The sequence below is a fragment of the Bos indicus x Bos taurus genome, chromosome 16, assembly GCF_003369695.1.
Source record: "Bos indicus x Bos taurus breed Angus x Brahman F1 hybrid chromosome 16, Bos_hybrid_MaternalHap_v2.0, whole genome shotgun sequence".
NCBI lineage: Eukaryota > Metazoa > Chordata > Mammalia > Artiodactyla > Bovidae > Bos > Bos indicus x Bos taurus.
The window spans coordinates 33187117-33211976 of NC_040091.1; the positions used below are offsets into that span (position 1 = coordinate 33187117).

The 24860-nt window shown below is 35.4% G+C and overlaps 1 protein-coding gene across 11 annotated transcripts in view; it reads right to left on the minus strand.

The window, feature by feature from the left end:
- Positions 1 to 24860, minus strand: part of SDCCAG8 (serologically defined colon cancer antigen 8) — a 251399-nt gene that overhangs the window by 212191 nt on the left and 14348 nt on the right. For 9 of the 11 annotated variants that reach the window (XM_027564712.1, XM_027564710.1, XM_027564706.1 and 6 more), the window contains exons 4-6: positions 19782 to 19895; positions 8821 to 8943; positions 3033 to 3173 (exon numbers count right to left, since the gene is read on the minus strand). In XM_027564712.1, coding sequence (XP_027420513.1) covers positions 3033 to 3173; positions 8821 to 8943; positions 19782 to 19895 — 378 coding nt within the window. Of the gene's footprint in view, positions 1 to 3032; positions 3174 to 8820; positions 8944 to 14365; positions 14408 to 19781; positions 19896 to 24860 lie in introns of those variants that run through there. The other 2 variants (XM_027564714.1, XM_027564711.1) reach the window with 2 other exon arrangements.

The following is a 24860-nucleotide window of genomic DNA, read 5'->3' on the forward strand; positions in this document are numbered from 1 at the left end:
ATAATTCTGTTATATTCATATAGTAGATCTATCAATGAAAACGAATAAATTTCTAACACATACAACTAAAAATATATATGAATCTATCAAATACAATACTGAAAAACAGCTACACAAAGAAGAATAAGTACTATGTGATTCAATTTATGTAATATTTTAAAAACCAGGCAGAAATCAATTTGAATGTTTGGGGATCATGCTTAGGGATCAATTTTCATAAAAGTCAAGCTAGTGTTTAGCTTTAAGAGAATGAGAGGTGGTGATTGGGAGTGGGCATGAAGAGGGCTTGTGGGACATGGTAATGTTAGACATCTTACAGGGACAATTACATGGTTGTTCATGTGGAGATAAATCCTGAAGCTGTACATTTTTGTTTTGCATACTTTTCTGAATTTATGCCAAATTGTGTCATTAGAAATATCAAAGGATGGCAGGACGAACTAATGTACATATTACAGAATGCTGCTCTGAGATGAGGGAGGAAGATGAAGACTGATATGTGGAGGTTATTAATGACCTTGAAAAGAAATGGTTTAGGGAAATATGGTGGGGGGAAGCTCAAATAAAGTATGCTGAAGAGAGAATGGGTGGTGAGGAACAGAGGCATGAGTATAAACAACTGCTTCGAAAGCCTTTGGTATGAAAGGGAGTAGCTGGGTGATGGCTCAAAGGGAATGTAAGATGAAGAAAATATATTTTGTGTTTATTTGCTTTAAGACAGTAGCTAGTATAGCACATATTTTGCTAAAAACCCAGTTAAGAGGGATAAAAGGTACACGAGCAAGAGGAGATACGTGCAAGAGTGAAATCCTTGAAAGAAGTGAGAAAGACTTGGAACATAAAGCTCACGGAAGCAGAGACTGACCTTTGACATAAACAGGATAAACAAGTGAATCTATAATAGTTATAAATGGAACACTAAGAGAAGACATAAGAGGGAAACTAATTCTAGTGTGGGAAAGGAGGAATGGAAGCATGTAATTAGGGAAGGTAGGACGGGACGGGACATTTGAACTAAGTTTCGTAGGTAAACATTTCAATAGGTAGAGGATAAGAATGAAGCATTTTAGGCAGGGATTATGGCATAAGCCAAAGTCAATTCTTCAAAGAAAAATGGAACTGGGAAATAACCATATGAAGTAGCAAGAAGTGAGTGGTGTGTGTGCTTATAGCCAATACTTGTGCGAATGACAGAAGAATGAGAAGCGAGTCTGGAAATGTAGTTTGAAGAAAATAGCAGATGGCTTGGGAGATTGGTCTTAACCCTATGGGTATTAAGTAGCTTTCATAGCTTATTCAGTTGGGAAAAAACCATATAATTTACTTAGTCTTTCTGATTTTTTTTTTTGAAAAGAAAGGAACTCTTTCCTAAATACTAGAAAAAAGCTTGGATTAAAGAATGAGAAGGAGCAAGGAAATTTGGGCCAGAAAGAGCCTTTAGAAAAATTTAACAACAAAACCTGTGGATAACAATGAGAGTGGAACTATGATTCATTATATCTTTTCCTGGAACATTCCATTTTTGGTTCCATCATTCCATTATTTTCACCCAGATCAAAGGATTTAGACTCCTCGGGAAATTGGGACATTCAGAAGCATCTATGTATATGGGGAGTTTAGAAAGCCACAAATATGCCCAGGGAAAATGCATTCTCAGAAAAGTCCTGAGAAGCTGAAGCTTTCACTTGAGGCTGATCTCTAGGCTCAGAGCAGGCCTAACTGTAAGGTAAAGTCCAGCACAGTCAAAGTGCAAAGACTTGGAGAGTTGGTTGTTCTATTTTTGGGGGGCTTTTTGGTGTTCTTGTTGTTGTTTGTTTCAGCTGCTGGCAGTCAAGGAAATCTCTCAAACATCAGCTGAATATGAGCTAATGGAACAGAGATCTCAGTGATCACACACAACAGGGAATAGTTTTTACAGAAATAGTTTGGAAAATTCATTAAAGGACTATGACAGCCTTCAACAATAAAAAAGACATCAAACCTTAAAAAAATAGGGTATCTGATTCCAGAGTTATCACATATAACAGTTTAATGCCCAATTTTCAACAACAAAAAATCAGTAGGCATATAAAGAAAGAGGAAATCATGGCTCACTCAAACAGAATAAATTGACAGGAACCATGCCTATGAAACTGCAGACATCAGACTTACTAGATGAAAACTTTAAAATGACTGCCTAAGAACACTCAGAATGCTAAGAGAAAATACGAACAAAGAACTAAAGGAAGTCAGGAAAACAAATTATAGAAAAAAAACAAATAAATTCTGGAGCTGAAAACAATAAAAACTGAAATAAAAAATTCACTAAAGAGATTTTAGAGATTTGGGCAGCAGAAGAAAGAATCTGAAAATCTGAAGATAGAACAGTTAAAATAATTCAGTCTGAGAAGCAGGAAAAAAAATGTAGAATTACCAAATGATCCAACAATTGGATTATATTTGATAATCAAATATAATCAACAATTTTCTGATTATATTTGAAAGTAGGACCTCAAATAGATACTTGTGCATCAATGTTCATATCAGCCTTACTCACAACAGCCAATAGGTTGAAACTCCCCCAAAACCTATTAACAGATAAAAGGAAAAACAAAGTGTGGCATATATGTACAGGGGAATATTATTCACCCTTATAAAGATATGAAATTATGATACACATTACAACATGGATGAAACTTGAAAACTCTATGCTCAATGAAATAAGCCAGACAAAATGAGAAACACTTAAGTGAAGTATCTAGAATAGACAAACTCATATAAAGACATAGAGCAGAAAATGTTACCAAGGGTTGTGGGAAGAGGGGAATGGAAGTTATTATTTAATTGGTAGAGTTTTTGTTTGGGATGATGAAAATGTTCTGGAAATGAGTACTGTTTATGGTTGAACAACACTGTGAATGTACTTAGTGTAAATAATCATACACTTAAAATTTTAAATGGTTAAAATAGCAAGTTTTGTGTTATATATATTTACCACAATAAAAAAGTACCAAAAATGTAGACACATATGAAAAAAGTACCCAAATACTCACGAGTTCTAGTTTCCATTTTTCAGCCTCACCAGCAGAAGCAACTTTGATAGTACTGGCATTGCCACATGAAAATGATCTCTTTGCAGCTTCATCCACCCTAGAATCTTCACCTGTTGTAATCCAAGAATTCTGCATGTTTCCCTAAAATAAAATGTGAAAGTACTTGCAATCGACTTTTAACTTCTAAATCAATATACATACTTTACAAATGGAATACTGATTATCTGTGATGAAAGGAATAAGAAAAACAGCAGATGCTTCTAGATACAAATCAACAATTATTTTGCATTTTCAAGCTGTTAGGGGCATATTCCAAACACGTGTTACAAAGTTGAATTCCTACAGGTACAGGCAATAATGTAAATGAGCAAAGAGGGCTGTATATCAGTGTATTGAACAAATAGTCTCTTTACCTCTTTGGAGACATATACTCTTGAAGCACATAAACCTCTCTTGGTTTGTTTTCCATTTTCCACATTTCATAAAGATATGACTAATAATAATAATTACTACATATAATGTTTACTATGTGCCAGACACTGTTTTACATCCTCCACATATATTAACTTAGCTAATCATTACAATAATCCTATGGGACAAGTTTCACTCTTACCTCCATTTTATAGATGAGGAAACTGAGTTACGGAGAGTAACTGCTAAAAAGTCACTGCGGTAGTAGAAAGTGACTAATAAAGGGCAGAGCTAGGATCCGAACCCTGGCAATCTACCTCCAGAGTCCTAAACCACTATGCTCTTCTGCCTTTTCAGAAAATTATTTATCTTCAATGAGAAAAACAGTGCATGGTGATAAACAGAACTGACATGCAGCTTGCCTGTCAAGGATCCAAAAAGTAGTCACAGGGATCGTGACAGAGCAACCCAAGAAAGAAGTCACTACTCAGTTCCAGTCAATCGCTGCCATATGTGAATGCCATCTCATATTACCCCCAAAAATCTTTAGATTTTTAAAAAGATCAGGCAGATATCTGGTTCTTCAACTGAAACACTGTTAAATACTGAGTGTTTTTCAAATAGACAAAACATGTCTATAGACTGAATGTGGGGTACCCACTGGCAGTTGGCAAACTTTGGCATTCTCTCAGCATTCAGTGTAATAAGCAGTTCAAAATCTGGGTGATTTATGTGTGAATCAAGAACTAAAATACTTATTTAATTTGTCCAACAAGTAATTAATGAATTCGTATTAAGGGCCAAGGGACACAGTAGTATTCAAAAGCAAGGATATGTCCCCAAACACAGAACTATACTGTGGTGTCATATCATGTTAGAATGCGGTAAATTGTATTCATTCAAAGTAGTATTCTGAGATTCTATTCCACATTCTTTGGGAAGTTCACAGAACTTGTATAATACTGACTATGTTCAGGCATTGTGCTAAAAGCTTGGTGGCCAGTGGTGGGTGGTAAAAATGACCAAGACCAATCTTAACCTTGAGGAATTTATAGGCTAATGAAGAAGAGAAAAACCTAAGCAGGTAATTTCAATTTAGTAAAGCCATAAGTGTGCATGTTAGGACAAGGCCAGACAGAAGAGGTATACTAAGAGCAACTGGAGATTCAAGGAAAGTTTCTGGAGAAGTTTTGACACTGGTGTGATATCTTGAAGGATGAAAAAAAATAAGTTAGATGCCAAGAAGAGAGAACACCATGAGAAACTCAGAGATGAGAAATAACATGGTGTTTCCCAGAGGCTTTTAGGAAATTCAGTATTATTAAAGGTTGACATACAAGGCAATAAAGCCAGAAGATTAAAGTACAACTGTTTATGATAGCCAAAGCATGGAAACAAACTAAACGTCCATTTACAGATGAATAAAGAAAGAAGATGTGGTACACATACACAATGGAATACTACTCAGTCGTGAAAAATGAAATAATGCCATTTGCAGCAACATGGATGCAACTAAATAAGATCATACTAAGTGAAGTAGGTCAGAAAGAGAAAGACAAATACCATATGATATCACTTATCATGTGCCATATTTGTACCTAAAATATGGCACAAATTAATTTACATACAAAACAGAAACAGGCTCATAGACACAGAGAACAGATTTGCAGTTGGCAAGGGGTAGGGGAGAAGAGAGAAGGATAGACTGGGAGCTTACTGTTGGTAGATGCAAACTATTACATTTAGAATTGACAAACAAGAAGGTCTTAATGTATAACACAGGGAACTATTTGATATATTCAGTATCTTGTGATAAACCATAAGGGAAAAGAATATAAAGAAGAACACAAATATGTGTATAACTAAGCTATTTTGCTGTACAGAAGAGATTGGCACAGCACTGTAAATCAATTATGAAAGTGTATGTGTTAGTTGCTCAGTCGTGTCCAATTCTATGTGACCCCATGGACTGTAGCCTGCCAGCCTCCTCTGTCTATGGAATTCTCCAGGCAAGAATACTGGAGTGGGTAGCCATTTGCTTCTTCAGGGGATCTTCCTGACCCAGGAATGGAACCCAGATCTTCCACACTAGAGGCAGATTCTTTACTGTCTGAGCCACCAGGGAAAGTGGAAAAAAAAATAAAAAAGAAGAAGCCAGAGAATTAAATAAGGATCTGGAAAGTAAAGTATGCCATGCTGATAAGCTTGAACTTGACTCTGTAAGTAGGGAAAAATCTTCCAAGATTTGATTGTATTAAAAATAGTCTTGCAGAGTAACGAAGCAAAGTGGTACAAATTTCCTATGGAGAAATTGGAGGACGTATGTAGACTATGGATCACTGATTTATGATATCAAATGATATTGTTTGGAAACAAGTGCTAGCCTAATTGACATGTTCTTTCACAGATAGCTTTCAAAAAACTTGGATGATATTTGATCAAGATATAAAAAGTCAAATTACATTTACATCCCTGAAGATCATTGAAGACCTCTGATTTCTTAATTGAGGGGAGGGGTTGGAATTGAAGGGATGAAGAGACATGGAAACAAATAGCTCAGAAATTTTCTACTTAAAAAAAAATTCTAACAAAAAGAGTTTTTTAATATAATTTTTGAACTCTCAAGAAAAGCCCCTTGAGAAGGAATATGATTAAAAAGTGAAGATGCAAATGAAATATTCTTTGAATGGTTTTAGTTATTTAAAAATAATCTGCTTGCTTCTTCAACTGTTAAGTCAAAAACTAAGCTAAAAGCTAAAAGTCATGTAGGCTACCATCAAAGTTCCAGTCCATGGCAAAGATGGTTTGGTTCAATATTGACAAGCTATTCCTAATCTAGTCAGAAAGGTAGTATAATTCAAGGCCAGGAAGATGGATCAGGGGAGTCAGACAGTGCTGTGTTTGAGTTCTAGCTTTGTAGGTAACTTAACTGCTGTATACCTTAATTTAATCATCTGAAAGTAGATGTAACAACACCTGCCTTATGCAGCTATCATAAGACTGAAATGATATAATGCAAGCAAAGTATTTGATACAGTACCTGGCACATCATAACCATGCAGTCATCAATAAATATTAATTATTACTATATACATATTTCAATTGTTTTTCCAAAGAAAGCATTAAGAAACACTGAAAATATATAGTCAAATCTGCCAATAGCTTCGGCAAGATTTACCATCAACATGGAAAAAAGGAAGATAATATCTCTCGATCTGTTTATATTTAAGATAATAGCTTTATTTACATCAAAACTCTCAATACAACACTATTCATAGGCTGCCAAAATGTCTCAATTCGCCTCCACAAGTAGCAAGTGGGAGAAATAACTTTGTAACAACAAAATAACACAGAAGACTAACATTAAAATAGGTATCAAGGTCATCTGACATACGCAACAACCATTTCAATATCTGCATTATGTTTTAGCTCATGTGAATGTTTTTTTTAAAAAAGCTCTCTACAAGTCTATCCTTTCTATAATCTATCTGTAGTTTTCTTAAGCAAGTTTCCTTTGCTCATAAGGCAAAGCATATATGCTTTTACCATCATTTCCTTCCCCTTTTGCACTACTCACTTCTCTTGCCCTCTGATTCACTTGTCTGCCTTATTTCCTTTCTCATTTCACTTCCCCATCTTCCACTTCTTTGCACTGTATAAATATCGAAGACTATGAATAAATGAGTCACTGTTCACTGCATATTTGGAGGAAAATCAAAAGAATATACTTATTTTAAAAAATGAGCTTACCTGTAAGTACTTTTTATGAATCATTTTCAAATTGACCCAAAATAATAGGAACCAAGACAAAATTTTTAAACACTAATATTAATAATACAATACTATAAATACTCAGAAAAAGTTATATAATGAAGAAAATAGCTGATCACAAAGTAATGTGTAATTGCAGAAAAATAAACTAAAATGCTAATCAGCTCACTTTATTATTCAGAGTTAACACATCCAGATACAATAGCAAATTCTAACACATAGAACTCCAGGATTACAAATGAAACATCAGGTCAGGTTAAGAAAAAAACTTCAAAAATTAGAGGACACCTAGGTGAAACATTCAGAGAAGGCAATGGCACCCCACTCCAGTATTCTTGCCTAGGAAATCCCATGGACGGAGGAGTCTGGTAGGCTACAGTCCATGGGGTCGCAAAGAGTAGGACACGACTGAGCAACTTCACTTTCACTTTTCACTTTCATGCACTGGAGAAAGAAATGGCAACCCACGCCAGTGTTCTTGCCTAGAGAATCCCAGGGACAGTGGAGCCTGGTGGGCTGCCATCTATGGGGTCGCACAGAGTCGGACACAACTGACATGACTTAGCAGGTGAAACATTAAAACAGTTGTGTTTTTTCCTAAGCAGAACTTACTTACTAATAATGACTAAGTCAAAAGCACCAAAATACACTGCAAAGTAAAGCCGAAACAGGCAAGTACCAAAACTTTCCCATGGAAAATTGAATTTTGTCTCAAAGAGCAGAACAACTGTTATCAACTACATCCCATAGCAAAAGAGTAAAAACTATTTTGAAGGTAAAAATATCTCTGACAACTCATAAAGAGAAATTAAACACTATTTAAATATCATCATAAAAATTTTATGTCACAGAATAATAGAGATCATACAATTCTCTGTTCCTCAAAATGTATTCCACTGATATTAGATTCACTTTGGCAACTTGCTCAAAGACTAACCCAGACCAACTCTCAGGGATAAAGCCCAGGATCTGCACTGTCAGTAAGTATCCCAAACCCCATTCACATTAAAGACTAAGGACTGCTAATATTGGAGAATTTCTCAAATTGCCAATAAATAGAGGACTTACAAGGTGAAGCCAACCCTGAAAGACCTATAAAATTACTTGCCAAACGTCCAGCTTGTTAGGGACAATGGGAATATTAACATTTTGAATCTTGGACATACATGTCAGTGTTCTTACTGCTACACCATGCTAGTTAGACTGATTGGAACTCAAAGTTCAAAGACGATTTAGAGAAATACAACAGAAATCTAAGCTACAATTCTGAACAGTTGCTAGATTTAACAAAGTCCAGCTCTGTTAACATAGTTCCTATATGACATACTTCCTGCTTTCAGACTTGCTCTTTCGTATGGAAAAAACACAAATGGTAAGGCTCAGAGAGGAAACTGGAGTGGCTGCTAGGCACCATTACATCATTTAATTTGAGGATTCATACCACCACAGCGAATTTTAATTTCTGCAGCCCCAAGTAAATACCAGCACAGCACTTCTGCCAAACTTTAAGAAAAAAATTGAAGCAGCTAAGAAGGCTGAGGGAGAGGTTAGGAGGCAACATTCAGACTATATATATTTTAGTTTAATGGTTTAAATAAATGCTCACAGATGCATCCAGAAGTGTTTGTTCCCTCATTTCTTCTTGTCCTCGAGATTTCAGCTCTTGTTGGAGCCTTTCATTTTCAAGCACAACTACTTGTACCCTATTTTTCATTCCAGAGAGTTCCTCCTATAAAAAGCAGAAACAAATACCAAATACATTAAGCATTTTTTCTTTCCTTTTTTTCTTCTTTTTAAGAAATGCCACTTGCAGACTGCATACATTAAGCAATCTTAAGTAGTGCTTTTATTTGTTGATTACTAGATGATCCAATATGATACGAAGCATGGAAGACTGATGCTGTCTATCCATTTTGTGAAATATTATAATTATATTTTGACAAAGAAGAAACTCAAGCATTAGCTAACAAAGAGAAGGCTGGGGGAAGACACTAGACAGCCTGCTAATGGCCATACCACAGGACTGTGTGGTTTCTGACAATTTTATTCAACAGACTTATATAAATTATTTAATTAAAGGGTTTATCTAAAAGACTTTTAAACATGAGGTACATACACTCCTAAACACATAAGGTAAGATATATTATTATTCATGTTCAAATGCCAATAACATTGAAAACTGACAGACGGCTACATAGATAATAAAGGACACTGAGACAGAAAGGTGAGGAAAGTTACAATGATTATCTATGAACTGGTAGCCAGATGGAAGGAAATTATGAGTGAAAATAGTTTGGTGGATAGTTCTTAAAGAGTGTTTCCTTGGCTATGTAGGGAGTAATATAAAGAATTATAGGTATATAACAATTTGTATAGCTATTAAGTAGCATCTCAGTAAAAAATACTGAAATATTGAGGGTATAATACCTAACCTTCATTACCATTATAATAAACAGCTGTTGCACAGCATATAAAATTTACATTCCATTTATCTTATTCAGAAAAAAAAATCAAAGCTGTAATTGAAAACCATAATTAAACAAATACTGCAGACTTCCAATTTTTGGTCTGACATATAAGAAGCTTGGAAGACATCACTCCCATCTTCATAACTAGAAAAGGAGCTGAACAAGCTTAAAAATAAACTACTCTTCTTAGATCCATCAGAGAATTAAGGTCACAGGGAAAACTATCATCCCTCAGAATGGAAAGACAGATAAGTACTCCTGAGAACCACAGCTTAGCAGAGCAGAAACTCCTAGAGGAGCCAGTGGTGTGGTAGAAAAATATAAAAATAATTGATGAAATGCTGGAAGCTTAGTATAGACCACTTTGAGTTAAAAACTACAGAACCCAGTCTCTGGAGGGGAAGGTGTCTCCTACACTTTCATGAGCTTTATCTCCAGGACATGAGCAGATTCTAATAGCAAAGACTAGAGGAAACCCCACTCCTGTTTCCTCCAGTAGGAGAGGAAAAGTAACCCAAAAGCATTCTGTTCTTTTTAACCAGGACTGCCTCAAGAGAAACTATTTTACCAGAGCCTAAGAAACTGGTTTTTGCTTTTTTCCCCAGAACCTAAGGGACCTGGGGGAAGAGAGTGGAAACCCAACTCGAGCTTCTTCTTAGCCTTCTCATCTCACTTAAGGGGAGAGGGAGACTGAGAAACACTTGTGAAGGATATAGCCAAGGGCACAGGGTCACTAGAAGACTGAGACATGATCATAGGATTACAAAATGCTCCCCCTACTCCCCTACCCTACCACCACATCAAAAGTACTCTTGTATCATAACAAGGGAATACACTAAAATAACTGCACATCTCAGTATATATTTAAGAATTCTTGAGGGAAACCCAAAGACAACAGTGGAGACAAAACCAGAACTCTGGAGGAAATTTTAGCCTCTGACACATATAGTAACAGCAAATAATAAACACAGTCTAACTTCTACAACAAATAAAAAACCTTACACTAAATGCATATTTCCCTCAGTTCCTTTTATTCAACCCACTATGTCCAGAATTCAACAAAAAATTAGAAGGCATCCTAAAAGACTTAAAACACAGTTGCAAGAAACTAAGCAAACACAGAACCAGACTTAGATATAGCAAAGATGTTGGAATTATCAGATCAGATCAGATCAGTTGCTCAGTCGTGTCCGACTCTTTGCGACCCCATGAATCGCAGCAGGAATTATCAGATGGAGAGTTTAAAATAATTATGATTAGAATGCTAAAGGGTCAAATGGGAAAAAGTGGTCCACATGCAAGAACAGATTGATAATACAAGCAGAGATGGAAACTAAGAAAAAAAGCAAAATGCTGGAAATCAAAAACACTGCAGAGGAAATGAAGATTGCCTTTGAAGGGGTCATTAATAGACTGGACACATCCAAAGAATTAGTAAGCTTGAATAAGTGTTAACAGAAACTTCTCTAACTAAAATGCAAAGAACAAAAAGAATGATACAGACAAAACAGAATATCCAAGAATTGTGGAACAATAATAAAGGTTAAGAGAGAGATAAAGGAGGAGAAGAAATATTTAAATGAATAATGATTGAGAATTGCCCCAAATTAATTATAAGTGCCAAACCACAGATTCAAGAAGCTCAGAGAATACTGGGCAAGATAAAACTGAAAAAATCTACACCCAGGTATATCATATTCAAACTGAAGAAAATCAAAGACAAAGAGAAAAAAGAAAAATTTTAAAGATGTCAAAGGGAAAAACCTTACCTATAGAGAAGCAATGATAAGAATTACATGAGGTACTCTTTAGAAATTATGCAGGCATGGACAAAGTATAATGGAATATTTAAAGTTTTGAATGAAAAGAGCCCTGACAAGCTAGAATTGTGATACCAACCTTCAAAAGTGAGGGAAAAACAAAGACTTTTTCAGATAACCAAAATTAGAAAATCTGTTTCTGGTAGACCTGCCTTGCGAGAAATGTTAAAAGTTCTTCAAGAAGTAGGAAATTTATTTAGGTTATAAACTCAGATCTACATAAAGAAAGAAAAAGCAGTCCAAGAAGGCATATAGAGATGAGTATAATCTTTTATTTTTCTTAATGTTAGCTGATATAACAGATAAGTTTGTTTAGTATCATATTAGCGATAGTGTATATAGATCCAACAAGTACATCCTAAAGGAAATCAGTCCTGAATATTCATTGGAAGGACAGATGCTAAAGCTGAAACTCCAACACTTTGGCCACCTAATGCAAAGAGCTGACTCATTTGAAAAGACCCTGATGCTGGGAAAGATTGAGGACAGGAGGAGAAGGGGACAACAGAGGAAGAGATGGTTGGATGGCATCACCAACTCAATGGACATGAGTTTGAGTAAACTCCAGAAGTTGGTGATGGACAGGGAGGCCTGGTGTGCTGCAGTCCATGGGGTCACAAAGAGTCAGACACGACTGAGTGACTGAACTGAACTGAACTGATATAGTGATCATAGCTTGTGGATAACTGAAATGAATGACAGAAATGCATCAGGGTCAGGAGGGAGGAACTGGGAACACTCTGTTAAAAGGAATTTTTCCAACCCCTGAAGCGTTTATTGAAAATACACTTAGATTAGTGGTAAAGGTAACTGTAAACTCAAGGAAAACCACTTATAAATTTTTATTAAAAAAAGAAGTTCAAATGATATGCTAAGAGAGGACAAAATCACAATCATATAACAGGGTAACTCAGAACCAGAGATGGTACCAAAAAAAAAAAAACCAGAAAGAACAAGGGCAATGAATAGAAAACAGTAAAAAATATGGCAGGTATTATAGATAGCCAACTGTATCAATAATCATTTTAAACATCCATGCTCTGACTATATCAATTAAAAGACAGACTTCCAGAGTAAATAAAAGATAAGACCCAAGTACACACTGTCTACAAGAAGCCTTCTTTAAATCTAAAGACACAGATACTTTAAAGTAATGGAGAAAGATATACCATGCTAACATAAATCAAAAGAAAGCTACTGAGCATTTGTCTATTTTTTTCTCCAGAATTCCAGATACATTTCTAAGGAGCAATCATGTTTAAAAACAACTGGACTATATGATGATCTTTTACTTTTATCTAGTTTGTTTCACTTTTTCCATTTCATATTCAGTGCTCATTTCATTTAGTTTATGTTCTTCAATTTCTTCATCTCTTTTTTTTTTTGATGTTCTTTCTTAGCCTTTATCAAGTGTAGCAGAAAAGCTTTTGTATACATAAATATGTGCAATGTATACATTTTAGAAAGCTTATGAATTTATGCATAACTAAAAATTATGACAGTATTATTCCACTTGTTTGATTTAATATGAGCAGAATGCTAGATTTCTAATTAAACAAATAGATATGCAATAAGCAACAAAGGTTTACTGTATAGCATAGGGAACTATAGTCCATATCTTGTAATAATCTACAATGGAAAATAATTTCAAAAATAATATATGTGTATTTGTATAACTGAATTAGCCTGCTATGCACCTGAAGCACTGTAAGTCAACCATACTTCAATAAAATATAGATATTTTTAAAAAGAAAGACATAAGAACAATTAAAAAAAAGAAAGCTGGAGTAGCTATATTAATTTCAGACTTCATAGTAAGGAAAAAATATCAGGGATAATAAAGAGGCATGACATATTGATAAAAAGTTCAATTTTCTAAGAAGACATAATAATCCTAACGTATATGTGCCTAACAACAGCATTAAAATACATGAAGTAAAAACTGATTGAACTATAAGGAGAAATAGATGTATCTACTATTTCAGTTAGAGATTTCAACATCCCTCGATCAGTCATTGACTGATCTGGCAGACTGGCAAAATATCAGTATGCACATAGTTGAACTGAACACCACCATTAATCACTTGGGTCTAATTGACATTTATATACTACTTCATCCTACAACAACAAAATATACACTCTTCTCAAGCTAACACATAACATTCACCAAAACATACCATATTCTATGGTCTAAAACCATATATTAACAAATTAAAAAGAATGGAAATCACAAAAAGTATGTTATCAGACCACAGTGCAATTAAACTAGAAATCAATAACAGAAAAACAGCTGGGACACTCCCAAAATATGTGGTGATTAAATAATACTCTTCTAAATATATACAGGTCAAGGATAAGTTTCAAGAAAAAAAATTTAAATTATTTTGAATTAAACAAAAATGAAAATACCACATCAAAATTTGTGAGATGCTACTAAATCAGGGGAAACATTAAAAAGAATAAAGATTTCAAAACGATAATTTCAGGAAACTATAACAAACAAACAACAAAAGAAATTAAATCTTTTTAAGTAGAAGAAAAGATAATAAAAATTAGGGTAGAAACAAATGAAATTAAAAACAGAAAATCAAGAGAGAAATGCAGCAAAACCAAAAGATTGGTCTTTGAAATGATCAATGAAATTGATTAGAGTCTAGCCAGGCTAATCAAGACAAAAAAGAGAGTAGACACAGATTACTAATCTCAGAAATGATACCACTACAGAATCTATGGGGCTTTCCAGGTGGCGCTAGTGGTAAAGAACCCCCCTGCCACTGTAGGAGAAATAAGAGATGCGGGCTTGATCCCTAGGTCAGGAAGATCCCCTGGAGAAGGGCATGGCAACCCACTCCAGTATTCTTACCTGGAGAATCATGGACAGAGGAGTTCATAGGGTTGCGCAGAGTCAGACACGACTGAAGCAGCTTAGCACACATGCACAGATTCTATGGACATTAAAAGGATAATAAAGGAACACTATGAGCAACTCTAAGTCCATAATTTGATCACCCTAGAGGAAATGAACCAGCCCCTTGAAAGACACAATCTACCAAAACCCCTAAAGGGAAAGGCAGTTAATCTGAATAGGCCTAATTAAGTCACTTAGTCGTGTCCGACTCTGCGACCCCATGGACTGTAGCCTGCCAGGCTCCTCTGTCCATGGGATTTTCCAGGTAAGAGTACTAGAGTGGGTTGCCATTTCCTTCTCCAGAGGATCTTCCCAACTCAGAGACTGACCCAGGTCTCCAGCATTGCAGGCGGCTTCTTTACTGTCTGAGCCATTAGGGAAGCCCTGAATAGGCCTACTTGTATTAAAGAAATTGAATAAATAATTGATCCTCTTTCAAAACTGGAAGTACCAGTCCTAATACTGGTTCACTGGTGAATTTTGATAAACATTTTAAGAAGAAATTAGATCAATTCTCCAAAATATATTTTATAAAATACCTGAGAGAATACTTCCTAGCTCATTCTACGAAGTCCGCATTATCCTAACCAAACCAGGTGAATCGACTACAGGGCTGAAAAATGGCAGATCAATATATCCCATGAATATAGATGCAAAAATCCTCATCAAAACATTAGTGAATCAAATCCCACAATGTATAAAAAGAATTATACAACAGGACCAAATAGAATTTAATCTACCTATGCAAGTCTGGCTCAATATTTCAAAATCAAAATAATTCAACATGCTAGAAAAAAAATCAAATGATCATATCAATAGATGTAAAAAAAGCAAGTGACAAAATCCAAGAGCCATTCAAGGTAAAAATTTCAATGAACTAGGAATAAAGAAAAAACATCTTCAGTTTAGTAAAAAAACATCTACAAATAACCTATAGCTAACACTGTACTTCACTGTGAGAAAATGGGTAGTTTCCCACTAAGCTTAAGACAAGGAGGTCACCTCTTATCGCTTCTATTCAACATCATATTAAAAGTCCTAACTAAAATAATAAGGCAAGAAACAAAATAAAAGCTATAAAAGAAGAAATTCTTTAAAAGATAGCTATATTTGTTATAGATGACATGATTGTCTATGAAGAAAACCTCAAAAAATCAAAAAAATCTACTAAAATAAATCATTAAGCAAGGTTGCACATTACAAGGTTAATATATAAAAGTCAATTGTTTTCCTATATATTAGTAATAAGTAATTGGTATTTGAAATTAAGAACACAGTACCATTTACATTAACACCAACAAAATTAAATACTCAGGTATAAATTGCATAAAATATGCATCAGATCTGTAAGAACAAAATTGCAAAACTCTGATGAAGACATCAAGTAATATCTAAATAAATGGAGAGATATTCCATGTACATGGATAGGAAGATTCAATATTGTCAAAATATCAGTTCCTCCTAACTTGAGAGATTCAACACAATCTCAGTCAAAATTCCAGCATGTTGCTTTGTAGATATTTACAAACTACTTTGGGGCTTATATAAAGAGGCAAAAGACCCAAAATCATCAATATGATATTGAAGGAAAAGACCAAAATTGGAAGATTGACAATGGCAGACTTCAAGACCTATTATAAAGCTCCAGTAATCAAGACAGTGTGATATTTATGACAGAACTGACCAACATATCAATGAAACAGAATAGTGAGCCCAGAAACAGACGCACACAAATGCAGTCAACGGTCTTTAACAATGGATAGAGAACAAACATATGGATACCAAGGAAGGAAGTGGGAGGGGGATTAATTGAGATATTGGGATTGACAAATATGCAGTACTGATACTATGTATAAAATAGACAACTAATGGGAATCTACTGTAGAGCTCAGCGAACTCTATTCAATGCTTTGTGGTAACCTAAATGGAAAGGAAATAAAAAAGAGGGGATATATATATACATATAGCTGATTCACTTCGCTGTACAGTAGAAACGAACACAACATTTTAAAGGAGCTATACTCCAATAAAATTAATTAAAAAATGGAATAAGGGTAACTCAATGTTGATAGTCTTTTCAACAAATGGTGTTAAACAAATGGATATCAATATGCAAAAAAAAATTTTTAATGTCTAGATACAGATCCTACACCTTCACAAATATTAACTAAAAATGGAGCACAGATCTAAATGCAAAACACAAAACTATCGAAAAGCTAGAAAAAGAATTAGAGAAAATACTGGTGAGCTTGGGTTGGGTAGTATTTTTAGATTTAATGCCAAAGGCACAGTCCATGGAAGAAAAAAATTGATAAGCTGGACTTGATTAAAATTAGAAGCTTCAGCTCTATGATGCTGTTAAGACAAGCCAAAATTGAGAAAAAAGAATTGCAAAAGATATATGTGATAAATGACTGGTATCCAAAATATATAAAGAAATTTTGAAGTTCAACAATAAGAAAATGTACAACCTAATTAAAAAATGGGCAAGAGACCCGAACAGACACCTCATCAAAGAGAGTATATAAACGGAAAATAAGTATATTAAAAAATATTCAACATTGTATGTCATCGGGGAATTGAAATTAAAACAAGATAGCATCACATATTTCTAATACACTAGAATTCAAAACACTGACAACACCAAATTCTCGCAAGGACTGTTCCACGTCATGAGCTTTCATTCACTGCTAGAGGGAAAGTAAAATGGCACAGCCATTCTGGAAGACAGTACGGCAATTTCTTATGAAAATAAACATACTCTTACAGGTGATCCAGCAATTTTGCTTCTTGGCATTTATCAAAATGAGTTTAAAAAAAGACAGATTTATTTGTAGTTGTCACAACTTAGAGGCAAGTGGGATTTCCTTCAATTGGTGAGTAGTTAAAAAAAAATTCCTATATCCAGACAATGGAATATTACTCAATGATAGAAATAAGCTATGGAGCCATGAAAAAACATTAAGGAAGCTTGAATGTATATTGTTAAGGCAATGAAGCCAATTTGAAAAGACTACAAAATGTATAACTCTGACTACAAGACATTCTAGAAAAGGCAAAACTACGGAGACAGTAAAAAGATCAGTGGTTGCCAGGGGTTTAGAGGATAGGAAAGGAGGGATAAATAAGCAGAGCACAGATGATTTTTAAAGCAGTGAAACTATTCTCTATAATACTGTAATGGTAGATATATACCATTACATGTTTTAGAAAACTTATAGAATGTAAAACACAGTGAACACTAATGTAAACTGAGGAATTTACTAAATAATAATGTAACAGTTTAGCTCATCAACTGTAACACAGATACTGCACTGATGCATGATGTAAACAGCAGAGGAAACTGCTGGGAGCTATAAAGTACATGGGAATACAGGATAATTCTACGTATTTTCCATCCACTTTTTCTGTAAACCTAAAGCTGATCTAAAAAACAAAATCTATTAATTAAAAAAACTAATCAGGTTTCTAAACCCTCAAACATTACTCTCAATATCCTGCTTCCTTGTTAATATGTATCAAATGTATACTCTGTCTGACTTTCAAGGATTTTGCAATCTTCTACTTAACCAATTCAGCATTATTTTAATAATTTCTAAGAGATATCTTCCATTGAAGGAATGTAGACTAGATGCCTCATGACCCCCGTAAATAAATCATATTCATCCTGAATATTTTCTTCCACTGTTGCTGTTTTTCCTTTAAAATTCTCTCATCTCCCTTCTGCTGATCTAACAATCCTACACCGTAAGATTTTTCTCTCCCATAAAAACATCCTCAAAGACAGTGAGCTTTTAGTAACCTTCTTCTCTTATTATGACTATAGTTTATACCACAAAATAAAGGACCACATTGTATCTTTACTATCATATTGGTGTGATTCTCATAGGTAATAGTGCTCTCAACTAGATGGTAAGTTTATTACGATTTTTATTACACAGTGGAAGAATCTGCCATCTCAACATTTGCCACTCTGGAAGAATTATCTTGAGCTAAGGGCCTGCGAAAAACAGCAGGCACAAGTCTGCTCTGACTTCCCCTTTTTTTCCAGCAAGCAGGACTAAAACTCCCATGTGAACGATGCCCTCCCTATGCCAGGAAGAAAGAACAGTCTTATCACCAGAGACAGGGAGTAGACTGAGAGAAATCTGTACAAACAGTCCCTGTTAAAAGAACTCATCTTCTTTAGCCTCCCCACATATTTTCGGTACATTTCCACAGCTGCCTCTCTTTGTTCAATCAAGTACAAAAGCACTTAGGTTTCACCACTTCTTCAGGTCTTCACTTCCTTATGAAGGCTCCCATGTCACATAAATCTTACATTAAATAAATGTGTATCCTTTTATCCTGTTAATCTATCTTATGTCGGTTTAATTCAAAGGCCCAACCAAAGACACTAAAAGGGCAGAGCTAATGTTTTATCTCCCCTACAATATCTTTCAGGTTTTACTCACAGCATTTTAGCGATTAATAGAAGCTTATTAATGGAATGAGTCCTAGGATACTATTTCAGCTTTTCTAGTAATCCAAGAATACCTGTATAGTAATGAGTGTATCCTTCAAGAACAAGGAGAAATGACATGCCAAGATCAGGAAACTCCCTTGAAAAGCTGACAATGAAATATTTAAAGGCCTCTTAAGCTACATATCAGACTTACACTTTGGAAGAGGAACCATATGTTGAAAATATAATACACGATACAAAAGATATCACTAAGTTCTATAAAAATATCACATAATCTGATGTATTAATATTAAAAAAAAACGAAGACACTAACATACTTTCGGAAGGCATTAAAAACATTACTAAACCTCATACAGTCATGCAATAGATAACATCTAGTGTTATAAGCCATAAGTGACAACATTTGGTTTCTTGATTTTAAGTATCAGTACCCCCATGAGCTATCTTCATTCAAAGTTACAGTAAGAACCTTTATACTGACAAGGGGTAGATACAGTCTACCAGCTTAGAATCCCTATTTGCTACACTACAATTTCAACAGGTTGATAAGAGTGGGAGAATGAGTGGTATTACTATTTCAAAGCATTTCCCATAAGCTGGACTAAAGCAAACAGAACAGAAAGGAAAAATTCCAAAACATAAGAGAATAGTATCAAAATATTACAGACTACTATATAATTATAAACTACTGGGAAATTAAGTATTCAGGAATGGCATGGTCAGGAGTACCATCCCAAGCTTGAGAAGCTCTCATTACACATCAGACTTTTCAATCACAGAAAGATGGCAACCATCAAGGTGTTGCTATAAACATGAAGACTAATCAATAGCAATTTTTCACACAAGATATTATGATTAATAACAAATTTCATATAGTCTGGCTTAAATTTTTAATGGGATACTTACCTTGCAGAACTTGACTTCTGCCTCTAAATGATAAATGTACTGAGACTGGTCATTGATGATAGGAACAAGATTGTGCACAGTAGGCATACTGGTTTCCTCACATTCTGATGACCTCTAAGGCAAAAAGGAAAACAAATGAAGCATGTTTGGATTTAGCAAAGAATCAGTTAATACTGTCTCCATACTCAATTTAGCACTTATGTCATATAAACATAAAATAAACATAGACTAAATCACAGTGCAGCTAACAGTATTATTTCATCTTATAAATTCTATAAATAGATAAGATTCAGGAATACGAAAACTATTTTTTAAAGACGGAAAAGGAAAATGGTTGTAAAAAGCACACAGCAAATGGAAAAATGCTCGAGTAGTATAATTTGGCTTGGGATGAACCACCCATTTGAGCCATCTGGAAATGTGACGTGCTATTCAGTAATTTTGAGATGAAGGGACAGCTTTTTAAGAAATCACCATAGAAGAGGGCTGCTAGCTGAAACTGCAGAACAGCTGCCTGAAGAAGGGATTCTTTAGACAAGTGTCTGATGCCAAATGTGTGTCAATGAGGTAAAATTTTATCTACAAAGAAGTACACTAGCAAAACCTGGTTTTTTATTTTTGACCCTAATACTTAAGGCAATTGGAGACTATGCTGCTCTAGAGCCTCCAGAACTAGAGTGCTGAAGCAGATATACATGCAAGTGAGACATTGTGCTGAGGACTTTAGAAAAAAAATGTTAATTCTCTTTACTTTTGCAGCAGTCCTGTAATTGATTTTTAATATCCATCTTACTTTATCCTAGAATGATTGTAAAATGATTTATAAGTCATATATCTACTCCAGTATTCTTGCCTGGAGAATCCCATGGACAGAAGAGCCTGGTGGGCCACAGTCCATGGGGTCACAAAGAGTCAGACACGACTGAGTGACTACCACTACTACCACTACTACCACTACTACTACTATTACTACTACCATGATATTATTTAAAGAAAAGAGTAAGTTAGGAAAAGGGAAAATGAAGGGCTACCAGTCAGATGAATCCAGAGGAAAGTTTGAGGTGAGACACACAATCACTTTGTTTTTCAACACAGCACAAATTCCTATAAATGATGAAGTACCAGCTCTCATGGTAGAATAATTAAGCAGAGCTTTGCTTCTGGCCACATTTAATAAATTTAAAACCAAAATACATGTTGATTAAATGAATTATCTGTGGTAAGTAGAAAGCAACTAATTATAATAATTGACATTAATAGAAAGGGGTTTGGTGCATGCTGCTGCTGCTGCTAAGTCGCTTCAGTCGTGTCCGACTCTGTGCGACCCCACAGACGGCAGCCCACCAGGCTCCCCCGTCCCTGGGATTTTCCAGGCAAGAACACTGGAGTGGGTTGTCATTTCCTTCTCCAATGCATGAAAGTGAAAAGTGAAAGTGAAGTCGCTCAGTCATGTCCGACTCTTAGCGACCCCATGGACTGCAGCCTACCAGGCTCCTCCATCCATGGGATTTTCCAGGCAAGAGTACTGGAGTGGGGAGCCATTGCCTTCTCCGTACTATGTGTATACATAGGGCAAAATCAATGTGAAAATTAAAAACAGGCTAGTATCATGTGGAAAATGTTCACATACAATCACTTGTATGTTTATCATAGTTTGAATGTCCATATTTTAAAAGAACAAGTAATAATGTTTAGACATATTTTCTACCTCAACACTGCCTCATTTCACTCTTAATACAGCCACATATTTTTCATATATCATACTGGCTATGAAACTGCATTCTAAGGGGTACAGTCTTCAAAAGCTACTTACTATTATGGCTTGTAATCATCATATGTAGGTTGTATACATTTAGGGTCTAAGTTCCATTCCTTCACAGAGAGCCAATATAAATAGACCTATGTATTGGTATATACTGTATATATTGAACGGATCATCTTGATGAGTCTTCTTGCTTATCTAAAGTCAATCAGTTTTGCAATATCACTGCTCAGTATTATCTTAAAAATGCTAAGAAGCATGTCTGAGCATTCAACAGATACAGCAACTTAATCTACTAGACTTAAAAGTACTCCACCCATATATGCTTAAGAGCATTCTAGAAACTAGGAGTAAACAGTAATAAATTCACTGAATGATGAAATATTTTATCTTTTTTATAGTTTATATCTATAAATATTGAATAGGAACATGTAGTCCATTTCTCTACAGTGGGAATTAACCATGAAAGTCTGTGTCAGGCTGGAATGAAGTGTTAATATGGGGGTCCTCTTAGGACATTTCAGCTGTGAGTAAAGGCAAGTGACATGTCTTCAAGTTTTCAGCATGTAGCCTGGGTATCCAACAGTCACAGATATTGAAAATGCAAGGTGGTTATTGTTGCCATGACATTTTCTATTTGTGTCATACTTCATAGGTTTCCAAAGAATTTTAAATATGTGATCTTACCTTATTACTATAAAAACCCTGTGAGAACTCTCTCACAGAGAGTACATGATAGCCCCTAGGTCACCCTAAAGCATAGACTATTTTGACCATTTAAACCTGGCCAAATCCTTGCTTCATAGTACCCTTTCTCTACAGAACTCTTCCCTCCCGCCCAGCTTCTCCTCACATATACGCTTCCCTCACAGTACCCTCCCTCACTTCCACCCTTCCTTCACACCTATCTCAGGCTTTATTTCACACTGCTTCACTCAGAAATAATATGCTCCATGAAAGCAACAGCAGTAGAAAACAGCTGCAGAAGAAACAGAGTACAGTTTCTCATATCACACAATTTTGTAACTATATATTTTTAAATGTAGAAAAATATTACATACTTCACACTTAACATTTAACATAAACAAAGGAGAGCTAGAATTAGAAAGTAAATTCTGAAAATAATAAAAATACAGATATGCCCCTCTATAAAAGCAATGGTTAGGGACTTGGTGGTCCAGTGGTTAACAATCGCCTTTCTTTCTTTTTTTAATTATTTATTTTTAAAATGTATTTATTTATTTTAATTGAAGGATAATTACTTGACAATACTGTGATGGCTTTTGCCATACATCAACATGAATCAGCCATAGCTATACGTATGTTCCCCCATCCTAAAACCCCCTCCCACCTACCTCACCACCCAACTCCTCCAGGTTGTGACAGAACACCGGCCTGCCCTGGGTGCCCTGCTTCATGCACTGAACTCGCACTGGTCATCCACATACGGCATAAGGTAATGTACATGTTTCAGTGCTATTCTCTCAAATCATCCCACCCTCTTCTTCTCTCACTGAGTCCAGAAATCTGTTTTTCATGTCTGTGTCTCCTTTGCTGCCCTGTATGTAGGATCATTGGTACCATCTTTCTAGAAGAATCTGCCTTTCAACACAAGGGATACTGGTTCGATCCCTGGAAGGGGAACTAAGATCCCACATGGCCCTGGGCAGCTAGCCCACATGCCACAAGTACTAAGCCCTTATATGCCACAACTGGAAAGAAGCCTGCACACCAAATGAAAGATCCTGCTTACTACAACACAGACCCTATGCGCCACAGCTAAGACCTGAAGGGAAATCTGGCCAACCACTTGTAAAATAATGAAACTAGAACACTTTCTAACACCATACACAAAAATAAACTCAAAATGGATTAAAGATCTAAACATAAGACCAGAAACTATAAAACTCCTAGAGGAGAACATAGGCAAAACACTCTCTGACATACATCACAGCAGGATCCTCTATGACCCACCTCCCAGAATATTGGAAATAAAAACAAAAATAAACAAATGGGACCTAATTAACCTTAAAAGCTTCTGCACATCAAAGGAAACTATTAGCAAGGTGAAAAGACAGCCTTCAGAATGGGAGAAAATAATAGCAAATGAAGCAACTGACAAACAACTAATCTCAAAAATATACAAGCAACTCCTACAGCTCAACTCCAGAAAAATAAATGACCCAATCAAAAAATGGGCCAAAGAACTAAATAGACATTTCTCCAAAGAAGACATACAGATGGCTAATAAACACATCAAAAGATGCTCAACATCACTCATTATCAGAGAAATGCAAATCAAAACCACTATGCGGTACCATTTCACACCAGTCAGAATGGCTGCGATCCAAAAGTCTACAAATAATAAATGCTGGAGAGGGTGTGGAGAAAAGGGAACCCTCTTACACTGTTGGTGGGAATGCAAACTAGTACAGCCACTATGGAGAACAGTGTGGAGATTCCTTAAAAAACTGGAAATAGAACTGCCTTATGATCCAGCAATCCTACTGCTGGGCATACACACTGAGGAAACCGAAGGGAAAGAGACACGTGTACCCCAATGTTCATCGCAGCACTGTTTATAATAGCCAGGACATGGAAGTAACCTAGATGTCCATCAGCAGATGAATGGATAAGAAAGCAGTGGTACATATACACAATGGAGTATTACTCAGCCATTAAAAAGAATACATTTGAATCAGTTCTAATGAGGTGGATGAAACTGGAGCCTATTATACAGAGTGAAGTAAGCCAGAAGGAAAAACACCAATACAGTATACTAATGCATATATATGGAATTTAGAAAGAGGGTAACAATAACCCTGTGTACGAGACAGCAAAAGAGACACTGATGTATAGAACAGTCTTTTGGACTCTGTGGGAGAGGGAGAGGGTGGGAAGATTTGGGAGAATGGCATTGAAACATGTAAAATATCATGTATGAAATGAGATGCCAGTCCAGGTTCGATGCACGATACTGGATGCTTGGGGCTAGTGCACTGGGACGACCCAGAGGGATGGTATGGGGAGGGAGGAGGGAGGAGGGTTCAGGATGGGGAACACATGTATACCTGTGGTGGATTCATTTTGATATTTGGCAAAACTAATACAATTATGTAACGTTTAAAAATAAAATAAAATTTTAAAAAAAGAAAAAAAAAATGCAGTATCCCCCCCCCAAAAAAAAGACCTGAAGTAGCCAAAAATAAATAAATAATAATAATAAATTCTAAAAAAAAGCAATGATTAAACTTTTCCATATATTGTTCCTTTTAAAAAAATATTTGCTAACAGTTGCAAAGTAAATTCTCCAAACT